Below are 16,653 nucleotides of genomic sequence, written 5' to 3'. Positions count from 1 at the left end.
ATGGAGAGGAACTGTAGGAATACAATCCTGTTTAACAGGGCGATCTGAACACGAGGTCAGATGGGCTGATGTGCAGGAACGGTATCAGCGCTGTGCAGGGTTGCTCTCTACCACCGCCTGGGCGATGCCTGCTTGATCTGACAGCTCACACACACATACACGCACGCATGCACACAGATGCAGGAGAAGCTGTACTCATTAAGGATCTGACTGAGGCTGACAAACACCGCTCAGCTTTGGAGCTTTGGAGCGCACAGCGCTAATGAAGCTAAGATGCTACAGTGCCTCTCGCCGAGAGTTTGAGACGATAGCGAGATGGAGAGCATACAGGCTTCTCATTACACCCTAGTGCTCCTCACTGCCCTCAAAGCTAGCAAACTTGAAAGCTCGGCTTGCCATCTGAGTGCTACAGCAGAGCAAAATTTGACTACTTTGACACTAGCTTGGAAAACTACACGTCACAGAGTCGGCCGGTGTGAGTCCGAGCTGTAATGGGTTGTAAAAGTAAGTATTAGGGTAAAAAAAGATACAAAGTTATGCACACTTACCTGTGTTTTGGATTATATCAACACAAAAGGAGTTCATGTGTGTAAGTGAGAACTTGTGTGCGTGTTAGAGGTGACTGGCTGGGACTTACAGATTTTGGTTTGAATGGTGGCTGAACTTCTTTGTTCTCCAGCTTCTCCCAGTCCATGTAACGAAAAAAGGCATGCTCCCTGATGTCTCTCTCTCCCTCAGGACCGCAGCCCAGACGCTTGCCTGGGTGTTTGGTCATCAGCTAAAACAATACAGCATGGACAAAACAATGCAGCAGTCAGTGGACCTTAACTCATTACAAATGCCAGACTGTTCGTAAACAAAAACTATACCGAAATCCCAGCCCTAACATCAATGTCAAAGGGGCAAAGGTAAATTGCACAATAATGTACAAATGTGGTCGTACAAATTAATACAAATTAGCCACCTCATAAAATGCGTACGAATTGCCATGAGATAGAATTGCAAATGCTGATTATTTAATGTCAGTAATCGCATATCAATATTTGCTGAATTTTTTTTTATAAAAAACGTGGCACATAAAAAAGCACTCAATACACATTACAAAAATATATTTAAGATTAATATTTGTTTTTTATATTACTTAATATAAGTTTATCTTTTACATAAATTCACATTTATGCATTTGGCATACTTTTCAGTATGTGTGTTTCCTGGCAATTAAACCAAAATGACTTTTTGCACTGCCAACGCAATGTTTTACCAACTGAGCTACAGCAACACTATAACTCAGCAATCCACACAAAAATCAAGCAATTTACTGTACATGTACAGTTGTATACCAACTACTCATAACTCAACATTATTTAATCTTTTTATAACATGGCACTCTGAAATGCTTGATTCTGATTGAATGCTCAAAACTAGTAAAGCTTTGTTTATACTCACGCTTTGGTCCGCAAAAAACTGGGGTCTCTGCAGAACATAAAGAGGCGTTTCCTAATTTTGGTCCGTTTTCAAACTGAAATAAGTGTTTTTCCACCTCTTTTTCTGATTGGCTCAAATTGAGTGGGAGATTCCCAAATGAATTTTTGAGAAGCAGGTCTCTGCGTAAATATTTTTTTGGGTGTTTTCAAACTGAAATATGTGTTAAAAAATAATGATGTATGGCTTTTCTGGGCTTCCATACTTTTTTGATTGTATGGTTAAAAACGCCTAATCCCAGTTTGGAAACGCCCTAAAATTGGGTAACACCCCTTTTTTGTTCTGCAGAGACCTATACTTCCAACAAACGGACAAGGCGTTTATAGTTGACGCACTCGCTGTTGCACTATTCTTTAAAATGACAGGGGTCGAAACGAGCAATCAAAGAAGAGGATAGAAGTCGTTGTTCGCTGAAACAACCCTGGTGCTTGTTACAGCAGAGCTTGATATATAAATATGAGAACATGAATAAAATGTCAATATGTCTTCATTAAACATTATAAATTAATTTAAGTTTTACTAAACAAACAGAAATCTCAAGGTTTGTATTTTATCCAGTGGTGCATTTACTATAAATATAAGCCAATCATTCTCAATCATATGTGAAGAATTTGTGTTTTAAATGGTAAGGTTTCTTTACTTTAAGAGTGACAGATAAATAGTATATGCATTGTTGTTCATGGATTGATCAAAGAGATACGTCACATTACAAAATTTGCTGTGCACACTCGCGCACGACCGCCCACTCGACGTTGAAGTCATTTTTGCCATGCGCACCAACGCTCTCATGCGGAAGCGTCGAGTATAAACAAAGCTTAATGCACAATCATCCGGGTCATCTGGACGGGTGCAGTTTAATACTTACTAGATTGATTCAATTTCGATTCACAAGCTATCAAATCGATTCGATTTCGATTCTCGATTCAATTTTTCATTCGGGTTCTCGGGTCAGTTTTTATACTCGATTCTCGATTCAACTCAATGAATATAGATTTAATACAAATACTATATTAATAAAAAATAACAGTGAACAGAAGTTTACAAGTGGGTAATAAATAAAAAGATATTAAAAGCCACAACACTATCGTTGTCGTCTTGCTTGCGAAATCTAAAATGCTTCCATACCTCTTACTTTTTATGTGAAGGTGGCATCAATGTCGATGAAGCACCTAAAACCGCCATTTTTAGCACTGAATGAAAGACTGACAGGCTCCTTGGTAACATTGCGCAGGACAAAAAAGAGGGTGACATCTAGTGAAGAAGACTAGTAATTTGATTAACAATAATCTTACGTTCAATGTTTACAGAAAAAATATGAGAATCGATTCTGAATCGACCACGTAAAAAAAACAGATTAATCGAAAAATTAATACAGCCCTAATACTTACACATGCATTCAATATAATAAATAACATATGAGATTTTTTTTTACAAATAACTATCCCAAATGCATTTTTGTCTTGGCTTAAAGCCATAAGGAAATGGGACATCCCCGTGTACCAATGAGCTAATAAAAAGCACCAAATCCACATTTTGTGTGTATATATTTACTTGTGTGGCAAATAGCCACGTATAAGGCGTATTAGGCGGCATAATTTACAGCCAGCCGGGATGTTATAGCAAATAAATCCTGACAGGGTGATCAGGAAACTGATGCTTATAATTAATATATATTTTAAATGACTATGTAATGATGATAGCCCTAATATGTACGTTAAAATACAGCTGGACACATCAGTATTGGTTTAAAATTATATTATAGGCTTAAATTAAACAGTGCAGCTGTAAAGGGGTAAAACTATGACCGAAGGAATTTGTCAAGAAAATGAATTACTTTGTTTTAGGTCAAACATTTTTTACTTTGTTATTTCTAGGCAGCGTCTACTGCTAACATTTCTCTCACCTTATCCCTTTAACTGACAGGTGTTGTATTCCCTGGTAGAACACGCTATGTTGAATACAACAAAATCGTTTGGCTATTTTATTCCAGTGAGTGACTTTAGCGTGTGTGGGAGAGATTAGGTGAGGGGAAAAGCTCAACAACTCAACGCTTTTTCTCCAGCGCCTCAGTGCGAATGAAAAATTGATGGTAGCCGAGAAAGTCTTTCCAGGCTTGTTGTGAAGCATACTGTAGGTGGTGCTGGAAAGGTTTAGGGTGGAGGTCACTGCCAGCTGGTAGTACCTTAACCTTCAGTTGGACCAGGCTCAAATGAGCTGGGTTAGGTCAATGTCTGACCCCTCAGTACCCACCATGTCTTACATGCAGTCCCTGTGCTTGCTAAAAGTTGCATGTCCCACTGCCTTTTGAAGCTTTGTATTGTTGTCATCATTCAAGTATACATGGGGTGAGCACATGCTTGCTCGCTATGTGGGAGCAGAAAAATGCTGCTACTGAGATGGCTGGCTCTCTTTCTCCATCCATCCAAGTGCAAAAAAATTGACTAGTTTGTGTGTTGTATGACAAAATGCATAATGTTATTTATGCATATATTGCTTGTGTTTGGAACCACATTGCTATCAACTATTATGGCTGTATTTCCAACCCTCTACTTTATACATCTATCCACTCTCTATTTCTGCATGAGCGCTGATATTTCACAGCCGCCCTGCTCTGAACGACAGAGCCACAGCATAATCTGACAGCGCAATTCAGGAGAGACTCCAGAGGCTGACTCGAGCCAAAAAACACAAGTGACCTGCAGTCTCAGAGTCAAGTCAATCGCTTTATCTGTCCCTCCTGACCCTCTCCAGCTCACCACACAGAAGTGCTCTTCAGAGAATTTAGCATAGATGCTCTTAAACTTTAACTTCGAGTTAGTGATGATAACGCAGTTGGTCACATGAAGGAATGACAGCTACAGAAGCTATGGGAATTTTCTCCTCATCACTGTCCTGTTACATTAGCCTAAGATGGTATTTACCACCAGTTCACTTGCAAAAATAAAGATTTATATTTGAATGAGTAAAGAAGAAGGAATATTTTAGCATGGGTTATGTATAATCTGTGAGTCCTTTTCATGTTTTTGGAAAAATATATTTTGATGAATATTATAACACTTTATTTGTTAGCAATTGGTTAATGCATTAGCTAACTAACAATGAACAATACTTCTACAGCATTTATTTCATGTTTATTTCTACATTTATAAAATTAAGGTTAGCATTAATTAATGCACCATGAACCAATATGTATAACTCTACTGACATTTACTAACATTAGCAAGAATTAATACATGTTGAAAACTTATATTGTTCATTGTTTTTTAATGCTAGTTACTGCATTTTCTAATGTTTACTAATACAACCTTATTGTAGTGCTACTTAAATTCCTTATGTATTTTCAAACTCTTCTTTTACTGGGTGTGCACACCAAAACTTTTACGCCGATGGCCGGCATATGTTTTTTTCTAATGGAAGCACAGTGTTTTTCAAAAAAGCCAGCAGCTTGTGGTTTTTTTAATGCTGAAAGTTGGCGTTCTGCTTTTTTTCCGTGCTTAGCGCTGAGCTCCGGGAATTGAAAAATATTCAACTATGGGTGAAAAGCTCAGCTCGTCAACGTTAATTCTCACATGGCCATCCAATCACAGTGACGGAGGGGCTGGACACATATCACAACAACCAACCGGTGCATCGTACAACGACTGATAAACAAAGCAGAATTATCACGGCAACCAAAGCGCTCAGTCAGCTGAAAAAAGCTGCCAGTCGGCATCTGCCAGGCGTTGTTAGCCGCGTTTAAAAGCTTTGGTGTGTACACACCCTTAGGGTAATTTCTATTTCAGATGTAAAGGCATGTTTAGTTTAATAAGATGCTTGTTATTTATCATATTCATTGACTACTTGTTTGATACTCAATTATATACCATTTTTATAAGATTATATTCTATTTATAAGGACGATACAATTTGGAGTAATACTATACATTTGTTATATATATATTCTATATTATATACAAAAATTTCCCAATTTTTCTATGTTTTTTTTCGTCTTTCTTGTAAACGTGCTTTGAAGCAACGGAAATTTATAAAAAAGCGCTAAACGAATAAATGTGAAATTTTTTTATTAGAAACATAGATCATTTCTATGTGAGATCATTAGTCTTATTTATAGGTAAAAACTGGATAAAATTACCCAAAATGTTTAATTTACAAAAAACGTTGAAAACTTTATGAAGACTTTATGGATGATTGGATGATTCTGTGCGGAAAATTTTAATGATGGTCTGGCTCATGAAAAGTTATCTGGGTTATGGATAATGTTAAACATCCATTCAGTTTTCACTAACTTAATGCTTGTGATGTACACCCTCTTTAAATGTGGAAATTAAATTGCAGATCTGTTTTTTTTCTTTTTATCTTATTAAATTCCAACAAGTTTTAAATGTGTCTTATTTAACGGGGCATGTACAGAGGCATCTACTAAATTCAGATGGCTTGAGATATTCATTGTACTGTTAGTGCATACAGTGGCAATAGCTTACACAAATGCAACATATGCAAAGAAAGAGGACGAGAGAGAGAGAGAGAGAGAGAGAGAGCTCTAGATTGGCCTTGTGGCATATCAGTCGATATCAAGCTTGCATCCCAAGCCGCTCTCAGCGGTGTGCTGGGCTGTGTTCCATATCAAAGAACCACAGCAGCCCACTTTAATCCTCTCATATCAGAGCTGTACACTCCATCAACACTGATAATACTCTTCAATTAGCACTCAGAGCACCACAGCTGCACAAATCTGCTGGTAGCAATGCTGCACGAGAGCTTCCTGTGGCACACATCGTCTACCTACCTCTGTCTTCTGTCTGGATCATTAAACTAGTCCTTCAAAGCCATCTGACAGGGTTTACACTCGTTCACAATTCATACACAATTCATCCAACATTTTAACTACTCAATTATCCTCTTATGTTGTGTCTCAAAAGCTGCCCATACATTCCCTTACCAATCTACTAACAGAATTATGCTATTATTGGTAATACCATGGTACTTTGATAAATGGGTAGACGACACAAAATGCATTTTATCTACTGTAATAAGCATTTGGCTAATTCATTTGTTAATTAATTTTACTTTACAATGTATTTTATTTGTTGTCAAATATTCTTAAATATTCCCTCAACCTGAGAATAAAGCCTATTTCCCCCAAACAAAAAACCCAGGCTCACAAGCAAGAGAAGAATTTTGTTTTGTTTATGGCAGAACGAAGCATCAACATTTTGATTACGACGGGTTCAATTTATCCATCCGTCCTCTGAAAGTCACAAGGCCAGACTAAATGAGTCATTCAATTACGGTGCTGGATGAACGATTGCGCCGTTTGGTTAAGGGAAATACCTCATTTATATTGCATGGCGCCATTGTAGCCTTCCCAGCAGCACCCAAAGCTGCTCTGAAGCAGCGCTTGTCCAAACGTACAGGATTTTCCAATCTGTCTTAAATGTCAAGGATTCATTTAGCATTCCTGCTCTATTTTAGGAGATTGTTGGGGGCAGAGGCCTTCAGAATCTCACAAAGTCGCTGCACTGCAGAATTAAACTATCAGAGAAGTTTGGCAAGCATTTATAGGAGAACTTATGAAGAGAGAGGGAGGGAGAACTCATCAAGACAAAGAGCTCTGCAGACAACGTGAGAAGACAGAGATGGAAAAAAAAGAAAGATGAAACAAGCTGAGAAAGACCGAAAGCAGAAGGTTTGAGGGTTAGCCATACAAAAACCAAAAATCACGATAAATTCAAAGAAAAAAAAAAGGTAATTTCTGTCATTCAGTCTCCATCATATACTGAACAACTTTATATGCTGGATTAAAATATTACAATTATTACATATTATTAGATATCAAAATTATATATATATATATATATATATATATATATATGTATATATATTTCCGGTTGTTTTAATATCATCACCATTTAGTGAACTTAAGGAAAAAAAATTAACTTTTCTTATGAAAAAAATTATACATTTCAAGTTATAACAAAGCTACTGCAGTTGTCTAATGACATCTAATAAATGAAGTGACAAGATAATAAAAGCATGACCATGATGCAGTTTTACACATTATTTTATGACATTTGTGATATTTTCTCAACTGTCACTCTAATACATCTTGTTAAATAAACTTACAGAAAGTACTATATCATCAAAATTACAAAAGTTGGTAAAAAGACAACACAGCTACTTTCAAACTTACACCCTCATGTAAACTAATTCAAAAAGGGGTTACCTATAGCGCTTTATTTCCACCCTGTTACCTTCCATCCTGATAATTTTCTTGCCATTGTTTAAATACTTAGGTTGTAATTATAAAGTTTGAGTGCCTGTGCCTGACAGGAGCAAATTATCTGGCATATGTCTGAAAGTCTCAATTATTCATTTTATAAACTTTAAAATGTATAATACAGGAATGTGCATATTTATAAGAGACATTACTCCAAAAGCATAACAGAAATTACCTAATGGGAAAATATAGAGGCATACTGTAGGAATGTAAAACGGAGTCTTTTGTTTATCAGGCTTAACCCAGCAGCATGCTGCATTTTCATGAAGCCAGTCAAACAGGTCCAACATTCAGATTCTGAACGCAGAAGGCTGATTCATTATTTAATGCTCACATTAGCATGAATGTATTAGTGCACAGGTCCCTTTGGAGATACCTGCTCTCACATCTCCCTTTCCACTTTATATTCTAGACTTCTTGTCCTCCCAATACCAAAAGATTTCCTTTGTCCTAAACTCAAACTAAATGGGTCAACAGACAGCATGCTGGGTAGATGAAGGGGTCAATCGATAAACCTCAAAAAAATGTGTCCAAGTGGTATTTAATCCCAAAATAGAAAAATAAATCCCACCTCAAAATGTATTTCAAGAACATACAATTTTTTTTATAAGAATCACATTATTTCCACTACAATTTCTTATTTATATTATGCATCAAAGTGTTTTATTTATTCATTTTCCTATTATTCTCATTTGATTCTCATTAGGTAGGAAGATTTTTAATCTGTGTTATAGAGAAAACATACTGTAAAACCATAATGTTTAAAGAGCACCTATTTCATTACTAAAAACAATGTTATTTTGTGTATTTGGTGTAATAAAATGTGTTTGCATGATTTATGGTTAAAAAACACATTATTTTCCAAATACCGTACATTTTTGTAGCTCCTGATTTCACTCTTTTTCTGAAATCATAGATTTGAAAAGCTCTGTGTCCCTGATTGGCCAGTCAATCTGTACATTGTGATTGGCCTAAATACCTCTGACGTCAGCCGGAAATGTGACGCTCCTTAACATGTTTGATTCGGTTGCTAACAGGAGTTAACTTACAGGCTGTGAGTCGGAAGCAGGATTAATTATGATAATGTCGGTCTTCTCTACATCACCAATCCCAGGAAGTAAACTGTTGCCTACAATCTGTGTGTTTGTTGTAGTCCAAGAAAAGAGATTTACGTTGGAGATAACTCACGTCATCGTTTATTTTGGGGTTTGTACCTTTTGCATATGTCAACATATACTAACACACACTTACACACCGTTCAAACATTCTTGCCTTTCACCTCAACAATGGAAAAGTAGTGCTTAATACTTCGTGTTTGCGACCGCTACCTTTGAGCTTGTTGTACTTGCCATCGCCCTGTCGCCGGTGTTTTCGGAGTGATTGATGCGCGTTGACCGGGCTGCATGTCAGTGCTTTGAGATGGGGCACAGTCAGCAGCAGCACCGTTGCTCATTGAGAAGAGAAAACGACGCGTATTTTCATGTCAGTCTACAAAAGTCTCCAACCACGCCAGAAAAGATAGCTACATTTGTCCTATAAAGTCGCTAAAGTGATAGAAAGTTGCTAAATCTAGCAACAAAGTGACCAAGTTGCTCAGACTTTTTAACACTGCTGCTCGCTCCTCTGACTTGGACTGCGCGTGTGGGCGGGCCTTTTTGTGAACTCTGCCTCTGGTTGGCTACCGATGGAAATTAAGCCAATCATCATTCGTTATGTTTCTCACAACACACACAAGAGAAAAACAGTGTTTGGCTGAGAGAGTGAGCATATGCGGCTGAAAATCACTACAGTAAGATCAATTTTAGTAACGCGCAGCATTTTAATGTCAGTTACGATAACGGCGTTATAACGGGGGAAACAGTAATTTATTTGATTACTCGTTACTGAAAAAAATAACGCAGTTACTAACGCCAATTACTTATAACGCCGTTATTCCCATCACTGGTTATAGTTTAAGAGACTTTGATGGGTAATACTGCTATATTTAATGTTTAATTATAATTCTAAAACCCCTCAAATAGAGTGCCTGCAGGAATTATGTCTTTTTGTAGGCTAACCCGAAAGTTAGCGGGACAAAAAAATTATTTTACCCATAAGCCCAGTGTTGAACAAAAGTTTATGACACTTAGACGTTTTGTTTAGCCTGACGTTGTCATACTTAATTCTAGTCAGAATTTGAGTCTGATACCGCTCCATTGGGCTATGATTATGGGGCGTGTCTCAACCGAAAAATGCCTCTGCACTCAATTGGATAGACCTATGACCAATCAGAGCAACGGAGTGTGTGACGTATGTTGAAACTACGTCTTTTGCAGCCTGACCGAACTGCTAGTTATTTCGCTACAATGACACTAACATTGTGATTATACTAAGTCCGAGTATTTTATACTAAGTAAGTATTTACTAAGTCATACAGTAAGACTATCTCTTACCATGTGTACATTAGGTGAACTTCATCCACGACGATACCCATTACGTTTGCTTGAAAAATATCGGAGCCTAGCATGTCCCTCCACTTATTCAGCAGTCACGATTCCGGGGTTCCGAAAAGAAGCTGGCAACGACCGCTTATTATATCCATCTTGTTGTGCACGCAGAGTTGCATCGCCATGATACCCATTTCAGTTGCTGCTTTAACTTGGTCCTCCATAAGTGCGATCAACTTTTGCCGAATCCCGTAGCAAGGACGGCAAAACATCTTTCCGATCAACAAATGCCTTGATCGCGTTTCTCTGTTCCTCTTTTAAAATCAATGCTCTGTCGATATCTTTTAGAACAGACTCAATGTCAGAATCCACACATCTGAATTCTACAGCGGAAGCCATTTCGTTGTAAATAGATTCAACACACGCGCCCTCTTTGGTGACGTGGTTGATTACGTCATCTGTCCATCATCGTATAAAGGCTGTACAGACAATTTGATTGGTCGACCAGCTTTGGGTCTCGCATAGTTGCTCCTCAACGGAGAAACCCCAGACCCATCTTTCCATCCTCAAAATGTTGTGGGCGGGGCTAAGATCGGCTGGCACCCAGGCTACGTTTTGTTCAACAACTGTTAAGAATTTAGAAGTCAAAATTCGGCTTTTATATTTCCAGTAAATGTATTTACACTTCAAAATTCATCTATGAAAATAAACTTGCTGGACAAAACTTATATCCTGGTTCCCACACCTTAGTTAACTTCAAATTCAAGGACCTTTCAAGGAGTTTTCAGGTCCAATACCCTAACATTCAAGGACTAAATGTGGGGACACATTGCAAGTGAGAGCAAGGTTACACCGTGTTACCTTTTCTTTTAAGATACATTTCAGTTCCCTTTTGAGGGAACTCACGCTGCATCACTGTGGTGACACTTTGGGAACGCCTCCAGGGGTAAGTGTGTCTGAATGTGTATATCAAATTCAACCAATGGTGAGGCTTAACCACAAAGACAGGGTGACGCAGAAGTATATCGCTATCTGAAATATTGCCAAAGACGGCGTTACAGAGACCCAGAAAGTATACAGTAGCAAAGGAGACGCAGCATCTCGTTCCCTTCTCTAGGAACAACAGTTACATAAGTAACCTGGGATGTTTTCATGTGTCAAACACAACTATGCAAAAAAGCATTTAGGTATGAATCAACATTTGCATAAAGAAGATATAAGCATTTAAAGCGAACAGTTTAGCACATGTACTTCAAAAGCCTAGAATTTTTATGATATTATTCTACACTACACAGAAAAAAATATTTCTTGCATAAAATAGATTCAAGCACTTTCAATGACCTGTATCTATGTACATATAATTTCAAAAACTTCCCAGGGCCTTGAATTTTTTCCCTCAGATTCACAAACTTTCAAGGATTTCAAGAACCCGTGGAAACCCTCTTATACGTGTCATAAACTTTGGTAAAAAAAACAGATTTTTTGCAATAATCCAAAAGTAAGGAAGCAAGCGCCCTGCTAACTTCCGGGTTATCCTACAAAAATACTTCTTCCCCTACTTAATTCTGCTCCTGTAAAAGAGTAGCTGACATACAGTATCCTGCCATTTGCCACCAACACCCCTGGTTCTGGGGTGACATACTGTATGACCCATGTTTTTGACAGGTTTCTGCTGATAGCAGATGTTCCACTTCCCAGTCACTATAAGAACGTACTCACATCCTCTACAGCACAAGCCTCAATTTTATTCGACTACAAAACTCTTTTCTCCTTTTCTATGCAGCCATATGCTCTTCTCTGACTCCACAGTGACAAGCAGAAAGAAACATGTAAAGAATAAGCAAACAGAAGCGGGACGTCTTTCCAGCACTTCTGAGGGAATACTTTGTGTTGTTGATGGAGATGGCCCAGACATTCTGCAGCTTTTGTCTGGTTTTGTTGTCTTTTATCTTTAAGAAAGAAAAAACCTCCACATCTATTCAAAACTTGTCTAGCAGCCTTCCAATAAAAGCAGGAAACGAATGGAGTTGAGCTCTTGGGGTCCGTGCATAGCCGGGAGTCATCTGCGTTTGTTCTCAGTGGTGTCTGAAGCTACGTGTTTGGCCGCTTTTTACCTGAAGGAGAGACGATCTCTCAAATAAAGATTAAGATTATGTGTACTTGACTGTTTTACCCGCAAGGAGCAGCAATGGCCTGCTAATAATAGACAGACAGTGCTGGAGATTTTGCAAAGGGACGTGATCAGCATATCGATCATCTAGGTCAAAGGTTTCCGCATTTTTTTGTGGCTGCTGTTAGCAAAAATTAAATGACCACTGCTGCTAAAAGATGATTTATTATGCATGACGTGAGGTCATCTATATATTTCCTCCATTCCTGGACCTTTTTATTTAAAGCAACAGTGTGTTATACTGCAGAGACAGACACTTTGACAGCAGCATCAGTACTGACTTAGGCACACAGTGATGAGATGGATTATATCTAGTACCATTTAAACCACAAGCCCATGCTAAATTTGACTATTTTGGATTACCAACCACAGGTTAAAGTTAGGCTGTTGAGCATAGGCAAAGTGCTTTTAGGGAAGTTGCGCCACTAGGTGGCCATCTTTGCAGGGCCTCCGGACGGATATTTCAGTCATGCAAGACTAAAGTCCTATCAACTTTAATGGCGAAAAGACAAATATCTCTAAAATCATGCGCAAAAGTCACAATTAAACAACATATTTCTGACCAACAACTAAATTGTACATAAACTGTACCATTATGTTTAAGCTCAAATTGCCCTAAAAAAACCTTCATTCAAAGTTGTTTCAGCTTCTGCACAGGCAAACAGGTTAGCAATTGCCTCACGCGACATTTATTTTATCCAATATATTTGGCATAGGTCAGATAGCCCCTGATTGTACAGTATATGTCAGTATATGGCTAGCGAAGGTGTTAGCCACTGTGTTTCAGTACTTGTTGTGATTAAGCAAGCAGTTATATACTTGATCCACTTTGAGAATCTAAAACAGCTTTTGGTACCATCAACACCTCCCATAAATGTAATGTGATATACTGGTTGCTCACCCCTTTGCAGATGGCCACGGCCTCTTTTGACATGGATTTGGGATAGGACACATGGTGCTCCATGATGGACTGAAACAACTCATCCTCATCTTCTCCATCAAACGGGGGCTATGGAGAGACACAGAAAGAGCGGAGTAGAGAGATATGAGAATGAGTAAAAGAGATTTATTTCTTGCTGGTACTATAAATGGTAGCCAGTAATGACATGGATTATCTCTCATTTGCTTGTAATTTTCCCACGTTCCACCGCAGAATTTTGTGTTTCATTAACAACGGGAATTCAAAAGTCATCACCATATTAATCAGCCTCTCTGTCTTGTTCTTGTTTGTTTAGGGAAGACTAGAAGGAGAATCACAATGTCTTCTTGTATGGATAACTCAATAGGAGAAGTCTCCACTGAAAACAATTCACACTTTTTTTTTTCTTCGCCAGCGTTCAAAGCTTGACTTGTTTCAGAACAATTCATAAATAATTGACTCGGCCCGATAGGCATGAAATACTCGCCGTTAGTCTCGGGAGATTTGCAGAACGTAATTAATAAAAACTGACCTTGAGATTGCAAGAAGTTATTTACTGCAAGCAGCATAGAGGAAATGAAACACAGAGACTGTGAGAGGGCCAAAGAGGTGTGAACCCCATAAGGGTCTCTCTCCTTTACTCTCTCTATGCTTTAAAGGGACACTCCCCTTTTTATTTTCCAGCTCCCCTAGAGTGAAACATTTGATTTTTACCGTTTTGGAATCCATTCAGCTGATCTCCGGGTCTGGCGGTACCACTTTTTAGCATAGCTTAGCATAATCCATTGGATCTGATTAGACCATTAGCATCGTGCTCAAAAATAACCAAAGAGTTTTGATATTTTTCCTATTTAAAACTTGACACTTCTGTAGTTACATTGTGAACGAAGACGGACGGAAAACTAAAATGTGCGATTTTCTAGGCCGATATGGCTAGGAACTATACTCTCATTCCCAGTGTTGGGGGTAACGCATTACAAGTAACGTGCATCACGTAATAATATTACTTTTCTGAAGTAACGAGTAAAGTAAAGCATAAATGTACACTTAAATATTTGAGTTACTGTATTTAAAAAGTAATGCGAGTTACTTTTTAGTTTAATTAATTAGATGTTAAAAAACAATGGTAAATGGAATGCATTAAACTGAACGTATTAACGTAAAATTAAACAGTCATGCCTGAACAGTTTTAGTCAGAAATGGAGATGGCAAACCAAAGCTTGACATTTTTGCGATGGAAATATGCAATTTCTGAATGCAGAACTTCTAAGTCATAAAAAACACATGGAAAGTAAGAAAAATAACGCAAAAGAAACTTAGAGTAACGTAAGCATTACTTTCGTGAAAAGTAACTTAGTAACACAATTAGTTACTTTTTTGGGGAGTAACTTAATATTGTAATGCATTACTTTAAAAGTAACTTTCCCAAACACTGCTCATTCTGGCGTAATAAACATGGTCCCCTGTTATTGAAATTTACCACCAAGGGGACTACTTTTAGCCACTGCGTAATATCATTGTGCCTGCTGCATCCATAGTATGACAGCAAAGTCCTTATTTTTATTATGCTGGAATGAGAGTATAGTTCCTAGATATATCAGCCTAGAAATTTTAACTTTTAATTTTCCATCTGTAAATACTTTTTTAATTTTTTTGCAGTTTTGATCTTGATTGTCATACTGTAACTCTTACCTGTCCAGCGAGCATCTCATACAGTAAAACTCCAAAGGCCCACCAGTCCACAGACTTTCCATATGGCTGGTAAGCTATAATCTGAAACACGGAGGGAGAGAGAGAGTGAGTGAGTGAGAGAGAAAGAAAGAGAGAGAAAATCACAAGATCACAAGTGGATCAGCCACAAGCATAAGGCATAAAAAGAACCAATTACAAAGTGGTGACAATCCAAGGACAACTGTAAATATTAAAATCTAAAGCATCCCATCATGGCTTTCGTCACGTGTGCAGAGAGTTCCAGAGGCCCTGAAGTGTTGACATTGCTTTCAACATGTGTCACAATGTGTTTTATGCAAAGTGTCTCAGACACGATGTGGAACAAGCAGCTAAATCTTTGCAGACTAGATCTGGCTCCTTAGCGTCCGCAGCGCGCATTTATGTGTGGTTGACGTGAATCCATCTCTAGCTCATGTCGCCGTTGTTAGATATGAAGCGGTACCATCTGCTGCTCTGTCAGACAAACGTGAGATATCTAATTAACTTAACCCTCCACTGCCTCAGGGTAACAAACCCATTTTCTTCCCCTTCTGAGCACATGATGCATATTAGATGGCAATACAATGGTAAATATTGAAGGGGTGACTTTAAATAAAACAATATAAAGCTTTTGCTTGGTTATCCTTGCTTGGTTTTGCTAGGGTGCTGTGCGCGTTTGCTAGGAAGAATATTAGGGGTATAATATGTTATGTTGTTTTATTTATACAGTATTTTTGTATTATTTATATTTTACCCGTCTACGTCTCTGAGATTTACTTAACCTAGGGCAAATTCTATTAGATTCTGTCATGTAGCTGTTAGTGTAAAATCACTATGAAGTGTTACATTTGTTTAGAGCATTTGATTAATAGCTTTGTTTAACATTTTTAGTATTCTGCAGCTCCATGGCACAAAAAATATAGGCTTGGATATTATAGCTGAGTAGTGGCCTGTTGAATTGTATGTGACTTGAGAAAAAGCATGTGTGGTACAAAATAATATATTGACAATAAACACAGCTTTCACCTCTTTTGTGTTTACCAAATACATGCAAAAATAAATACACAGCACTCCCAAACTCCAAATGCTGGTGCTGTCCAATGGGCATATGAATCCTTGGATTGGTTCATTTTAACGAATCATTTAAAGCAATTGGAAAATGGCAGAGAGAGGTTTGCAAAATCCAGTAGTAAATATTACAGTATATTATGTTCATCTCAGGATTCAATAACTTGAATCTGGTTCAATATCTAGATATGAGCCTGTAGATGTTCTGCTGCATTAGACACACTTATGAATTATACACATGTGAAATATGTAGGCCACCGACTTTCCGTTCTCACCGAACACTTTGTCGCTCATTAACACACATAAAGGAAGTGGAAGTGAGTGTTCACCTCAGGGGCGATGTAGTCAGGAGTCCCGCAGAAGGTCTTTGTGATAACTCCATCAAGCATGTTCTCCTTGCACATGCCAAAGTCAGCGATTTTGATATGACCCTCTGCGTCCAACATGACATTATCCAGCTTAAGATCTCTGATGCAGAAAAAAAAAGAGTCAGAGGACAACACACAAGAGCCAGAATAAACAAATACTGCAAGAACATGAGCGTGTTAGGAAGAAAGAAGAGATACTAGAGAATGGATGTGAGCGGAGATGAGAAGTGTGTG

The 16,653-nt window shown here is 38.0% G+C and overlaps 1 protein-coding gene across 4 annotated transcripts in view; it reads right to left on the bottom strand.

The window, feature by feature from the left end:
- Positions 1-16,653, bottom strand: part of prkcbb (protein kinase C, beta b) — a 173,285-nt gene that overhangs the window by 19,586 nt on the left and 137,046 nt on the right. For all 4 annotated transcript variants that reach the window (XM_065275373.2, XM_065275386.2, XM_065275367.2 and 1 more), the window contains 4 exons: positions 16,381-16,519; positions 14,966-15,046; positions 13,256-13,363; positions 638-778 (listed from right to left, as the gene is read on the bottom strand). In XM_065275373.2, coding sequence (XP_065131445.1) covers positions 638-778; positions 13,256-13,363; positions 14,966-15,046; positions 16,381-16,519 — 469 coding nt within the window. The remainder of the gene's footprint in view (positions 1-637; positions 779-13,255; positions 13,364-14,965; positions 15,047-16,380; positions 16,520-16,653) is intronic.

This window comes from Paramisgurnus dabryanus, chromosome 3 (assembly GCF_030506205.2).
Source record: "Paramisgurnus dabryanus chromosome 3, PD_genome_1.1, whole genome shotgun sequence".
NCBI classification, from domain to species: domain Eukaryota; kingdom Metazoa; phylum Chordata; class Actinopteri; order Cypriniformes; family Cobitidae; genus Paramisgurnus; species Paramisgurnus dabryanus.
The sequence above is the reverse complement of the archived record's forward strand: the minus strand, read 5'-3'. Positions and strand labels throughout refer to the sequence as shown.